The 6,000-nt window shown below is 40.0% G+C and overlaps 1 protein-coding gene across 7 annotated transcripts in view; it reads right to left on the bottom strand.

The window, feature by feature from the left end:
- Nucleotides 1-724: 724 nt before the first annotated feature.
- Nucleotides 725-6,000, bottom strand: part of LOC137244812 (uncharacterized) — an 84,706-nt gene continuing 79,430 nt past the window's right edge. For all 7 annotated transcript variants that reach the window (XM_067774373.1, XM_067774375.1, XM_067774376.1 and 4 more), the window contains 4 exons: nucleotides 3,313-4,585; nucleotides 2,634-3,196; nucleotides 2,363-2,573; nucleotides 725-1,148 (listed from right to left, as the gene is read on the bottom strand). In XM_067774373.1, coding sequence (XP_067630474.1) covers nucleotides 1,068-1,148; nucleotides 2,363-2,573; nucleotides 2,634-3,196; nucleotides 3,313-4,585 — 2,128 coding nt within the window. In that variant the 3' untranslated portion in view covers nucleotides 725-1,067. The remainder of the gene's footprint in view (nucleotides 1,149-2,362; nucleotides 2,574-2,633; nucleotides 3,197-3,312; nucleotides 4,586-6,000) is intronic.

The following is a 6,000-nucleotide window of genomic DNA, read 5'->3' as shown; positions in this document are numbered from 1 at the left end:
GTTAGAGGATATTGATGACAATTTGTGATCTGTCACACCTATTGGATGGTGCGAAGCACTGCTACAACAACAACAACATGGGGTTTTTCCTGATCTTTTCCGTAATTTAATAAAGTGTTTATGGCGTTTAGCGCGGTGGTAGTACAATGCATTTTACGGAAACCATGTTGAGCAGGACTGTTTCCAATGTTTGCGCTACTGGTGAAAGGAGTGATATCGGTCGATATGACCCGTCTTCATTAGCTGGTTATCCTTGCAATTTCCCACTATTCGGGGATAAAAAAGGACTTCAATGAAAGTTAGGTAGTTTATTCCCACAGCGCCACGGTTGCTTAGCATTGGCATGGCTATTCCGCCTGTGCCTATTGATTTAGATGGTTTGGCATTTTTGAAGGCGTCTTCAACCTCTGTGGGGCATGGTCGTGTTTGTGTGCCCGTCTGTTAGCACGACGTCTGGCCTTGTCTACTGAAAGATGCATTATAAATTGGCGGCAAAAAGCGCTGGCGTATTTCTTCGAGCCCGACAAAGTTTTATCGTCAAAAGCGATGGATAATTTGTCATTGTGTTGGATTAGACGCTTGACCACAGTTTACCAAAACCCGCAGAGAGGTTTTTTTGATATTTGGAACATTCAAAGCCCATGCTTCGGGAGTGCATTTTCTTAATTTCTGAGCTTTTTTTATAAAAAAAAAATAATCTTGGTTAGTGTTTTTTATAATTTTTTTTAAATAATTTTTTTTATGTATGTCATCTCGTGATATTATATTTAGGATTTTGAAAATTTTTTTGCACAATATTTTCTCTTCTATATATGTATGTACATTAGAGCTCAATTTATTTGCATTCTTCCTAACAGTTTATTTATATATACTATTTAAGAGTATGTATGTAAAGTAGATTTATACTAAAGATGTAGAACATTTTTCCAAAAATTTTGGTTTTTGCATTTCATGTTGGGTGTTTTTTTTATAACTATTTTGTTCACTGATTAATTGCTAGTTGTTATTGTATTGTTGCATTTTTTGCAATTCATGTTTCAACGTTCCACAATTTATTAAATTTATCACTAGTCACATTCTCTTACGATACTAAAGTTGTACTGCAATAAACTATTCGCTTCGTGCGGTGTCTCCTGGCAAATGTTTTGCTAAAACAAAAAAAAATATTAAAAAATTAAAAAATTCAATCGGTAAAATCAGGGCTGTTCAAAAATATGTATATTGAAGTGCAAATCACAATACATATACAAAACAAGTAAGGAAGGCTAAGTTCGGGTGTAACCGAACATTACATACTCAGCTGCCAAATTCCAGCTTGCAAAACTTTTAAATTACCTTCTTTTAAAATTTTTTACTAATTTTCTATTCTGCGTCATAAGGTCAAACTACCTACCAAGTTTCATCGTTTTATCCGTCTTTGGTAATGAATTATAGCACTTTTTCGGTTTTTCGAAATTTTCGATATCGAAAAGTGGCCGTGGTTATAGTCTGATTTCGTTCATTTTAAATAGCGATCTGAGATGAGTGCGCAGGAACTTACATACCAAATTTCATTAAGATACCTCAAAATTTACTCAAGTTATCGTGTTTACGGACAGATGGACGGACGGACGGACATGGCTAAACTTATTTCATTTTTCGCCCAGATCATTTTAATATATAGAAGTATATATCTATATCGATTAGTTTATGCCGTTATGCGAACAAAATTAATATACTGTGACGAATATTAGCATCACTAAGCTGTTAGTAAATAATCACGCAAAACCACACATTAAAGCTATAACACTTATGTAGAAGGCGACGAAGAGCTATCTCACACACGCAGATGTAGTTATCAGCCGAAGTAGTTACTCACACATACACACGCATATGGCTATAAACTACAAATATTCATGTAATCATATAACTAATTACCAAGCAGGAGATACAAGAGTTCTAGAAGGTGAAACGTCTATACCTTTGGAGAAATATACGGACGAGGGAACAGATAGTATAAAAGCAGCGCAAGCTGAAAAATTAGGAATCAGTTTGATTTAAATACGCTATTAGTTGCGAAGTGCAGTTTAGTAGTCAAGGGGTCTCTGGCTGATTTCATTAACAGGCTTATATGCAACACGTGGTGAGAGCAAAGTCGAGATAAAGGTGTGCAGAGGGATGACACGTAGTGGTGTTCTTTTCAGAGTTGTTATAGAAAATGCACTTCTAGTGCAGCTGCATAGGGCTACGAAAACCTCACTTGCCTGATAACATAAACATAAGGTCGGCCGTTCCTTAATCAGGTTTAATGATCGGATTTAGATCGCTGTAGAGAACTAGGAAGTCCATTGGCCACCTGTCTAATAAATAAAATAAAACTTACTTTCTTCACATCGTTGGTCAATGCGCGCAACGCCAAACTTCGCACGAAGTAACCACGATTTGGTATATTGAAATAGATAATCGAAACATTTGGTTGGCGTTGTACAATATTGGCGCTAAGTTGATGGGCAGATGATCGTAATAAATGGACACCTTGATGTTTGGTAAGTTCGCGATTACCGCAAATAGTCCACAACAATGGTACGGAGGAGCTGTAAAAAAATGTATAAATAAAAAAAAAAAATACCATTGAAAGCCCACACTGCTCTTACCTCAATTGTAATTGTATGCTTGATTCCTTGAAGTATCTTGATAGAGGAATTATGTAAGTTATATTCAACGATTTACCGCCATGTGGACAATGATGCTCCATACCAAATGTCTCGTTGTGTGTTTCCGCTATCAAACAGCTATCAATTTGCCAACAATCCACTGTTTGTGTTGGTGTTTCCATTGGTTTTTCCGGTGCTGTATGAATATTAATTTTCTCTTCAATTATTTTACCATCTAAGCGTTCGTCATCGGAAAGTGATAAATCTTTTGAAGCATCTGTAGAGAGATCTGAACGTTGTTCGCTAGAAACCTCAACAACTTGCGTTTTCTTATCAGTTCCAATAAAGGTAGCATTGGTCGATAAGATAGGGGTGCTGAGGGAGCGTGGTTGTGTTACAACGGCATCCTCAAGATTACCAACATCATCGGCGTCTGAGTCAGTGGAGTGTTGTTGTGAATTTTCATTGTTTAGTAGTTTCTCTGCATCTTTTTTGCCATGGGCCATGTCGGCTAAATTAGGTCGAAGAGCCGATAGTTGATTGGATTCCTCAAAGCAAAATGACTAAAAATATGTTAAAATTTAAGCTAATGATTAGTTACTCATATCATCAGTGCTCTTGTAGGACTTATTCCCAAAATCAGACCAAATTGAATAGCAATTATTTATCAACCACTCACCTGACAGTTGGAAACTTCATCATTATTAGGCTTCTGCGAACATTGAGGCGGCACGCCAAACATCTCAACTTGTACAAACTTGCAATGTATACGACCGACGCTACGTTGCGAAGTAGATCTACGTCCCAACACTGACTCACGTCCCAAACCAAAATCGAAGCCAAATAATGCAGTTATCGGATTATCTACCGAATCATTGTTATTGCTCAAACTTTGTAAATCGAAAAGATCTGTACTATCCGCTTTATACTCCAGCACTGCTTGACTTTTATTAGCTATGGCTTGTATCTCCGATGAAAAATTGCTTGGAAGACCTTCGATTGTTACCTTATTGGTAGTTAGCGGTAAGAGTGCTGATGGTGGTGAAACGGCTTTGTAAACGTGATTACGTGAACGGGGACCATAAGCAGTGGCTGTGTTGTCTGGAACATTGTTACTCTTATTATTACTGCTTTTACTATGCTCAGCGCTGAGGTTAACATTGTTTTTGTTGTTTACGTCGCTACTCGATGTGCTTACAATGGGACCGAGAGAGTCTGCGATTGAGTCAGCATTCTCGGATAGCGTTTCCTCGTGTGAGTTGGCTGGTCGCACAGCTGATTCACGCGCGGCCAATGCCTTTTTCGTCACATGTTGCGCATCAACATCAATTGAATTGTTATCGAAATCATGCGCCAATGGTACCGTCTCAGTAACTTTCCCCGAAGAGGTTTCATTTGTTGTTGACAGTGATGATTCTCTAAGCTTTTGATTTGGTACCTGATTAGCAGCGTTATTGTTCTCTGGATGTGCATGACTTGTGGCGCGTGAATTATGAAAGGTGGCAATCAGTTTTGGCACCACTTGTGCCTGTGGCCATTTCGACTTATTTTTACTGCTTATCGTTTTATTGATACGCAGATGTGGTGCTGTGGTCGTTACTTTATAAAGTTCTTTTCTGAGGTGCAAGGGCTGTAGACTGACGAGAGGTTTTTCCATTACTACTGTAAGCTCATCGTTACGTCCATTTTGGGAGTAGAGATCACTGCTGTCATCGTAGCTGATTTCGGCACTTGGACGCGTAATATTTCGACGACTCGGAGTTCGTGATGTTGCACCAAATTGTACACTCTTATTCCGGTTGAGAAGGTTATGCACCTGATGAACTATATAGCCCTCTTGTTCGTTTATAAGAACCGAATCCTGACTGTGGAACTGCAGACGATCTATTAGTTTGTAATTGTACCGTTGTTTGTTGTGCTCCACGAAATAAAGAGTGGAAACGGCTGCTAGGCTGTATGGATGATAGACAAAAGATAGAAATAGGTAAGTCAATGGTTTTTAATTTAGCCTTAGGTGAGACAAGGTTAGGTTGAGTGTTATCCACCTCGCGAGGAAAGCTTACTTCGATAACGTGAAGATCCGTTGAGATACCACATAAGACAACGGTGACTTAGAAAATCGCTGTAAGCAAGGATGAAGTTTCGAATAAGACCGAGCTCGACCCTAGATAAATCCTCCGGAAGAAATTCTTTTTGACTAGTTCTGGCTAAAACTGGACAGTCCAGACATTCCGCGTTCTCTATAGCCATGTATATTGAGTTCAGTTGTTCTGTTACAACCTAAGAGATCCGCATGACGGTTTGCAAGTGAAATTAGGCACTCCTAGACTACCTTCGATTGCACCGCAGTTAAATCCAACGCTTTAAAAGATCCTTGGCTATTCTTGTAGATGCTATAGTTTCTAACCGCAATAGAACTGGACAGCTTCTCTTCCACCGCATCCTTAGTTGCGCAACTTTCACTTGGATAACGCGAACTTAAATTGTTCCTGAGTGAAAACAACCCAAGTACTTTCTCATCCAATACCGATCCATCCGTGAACCAATTAACCAGCCCACTGTTCCAGATGAGTCCGTCCTCTCTCGAGGCAATGACTACGGCCTAGCTTGCGCAGGTCGCAGTTGCGGGTCATAAGGGTCTGAGATAAATTCCAAAATGGTCAGAGCCCTGGACTCTCTGAAGTGAAAAGCCCATTGCCCATGTCACGAAGCCTGATCAACGATGTAAGTTTGGCATGCCCCAACCAGCGTAGACGGTGTACTGTCTCCGTGTCCAATGCGTTCCACCAGACCAGCACCCAATGGAGTAGAATCGACTTGACTACCATCTCATAAAGTCAGTGTACTACTCTTGGCCTCTACTTGCACTACTAGCTTATACCAATGACACCCATGCAGCAGCACAAAGCAAGTGAGGACTTTTAGACCATCTGCGTAGGAACCACTTGGTAGTCACTGGTTTCTAGCTCCAATAGAAGCTCGTTTCCTACCACAACCCAGAAAAGGAAATAAAGAATCCCGCCTCCCCCAGTGATGTTGTTCTTCTCACCTTGTCCTCCCTGAGCAACCTCAAATTCTATGCCAACCAAGGTTCTTCCGATGGCTCCAGAGCGCACATTCTTTAGCGCCTCTTCGATGTCTTTAAAGGTGCCCAGAGAGATCTCTTTGTGGTTTAGAGAATCCGCTGATTGTTTTATGATGACAGCTCGTCCTATTTCCTTGAAAGAGCCCAATAAAGTTCACTGGTCTCCGTTACATCCAAACCTGTATAAGGACCATTTGGTCGGACATTATACAAGACGAAAGACTTCCAATCTAGGCTCCACTTCACCTACTTCTGATAGAACCCCCACAATACTTCACCTAC

Source organism: Eurosta solidaginis, chromosome 3, assembly GCF_040869045.1.
Source record: "Eurosta solidaginis isolate ZX-2024a chromosome 3, ASM4086904v1, whole genome shotgun sequence".
In the NCBI taxonomy this organism is placed as follows: Eukaryota; Metazoa; Arthropoda; class Insecta; order Diptera; family Tephritidae; genus Eurosta; species Eurosta solidaginis.
This window is presented reverse-complemented; position numbering and strand designations above follow the sequence as displayed.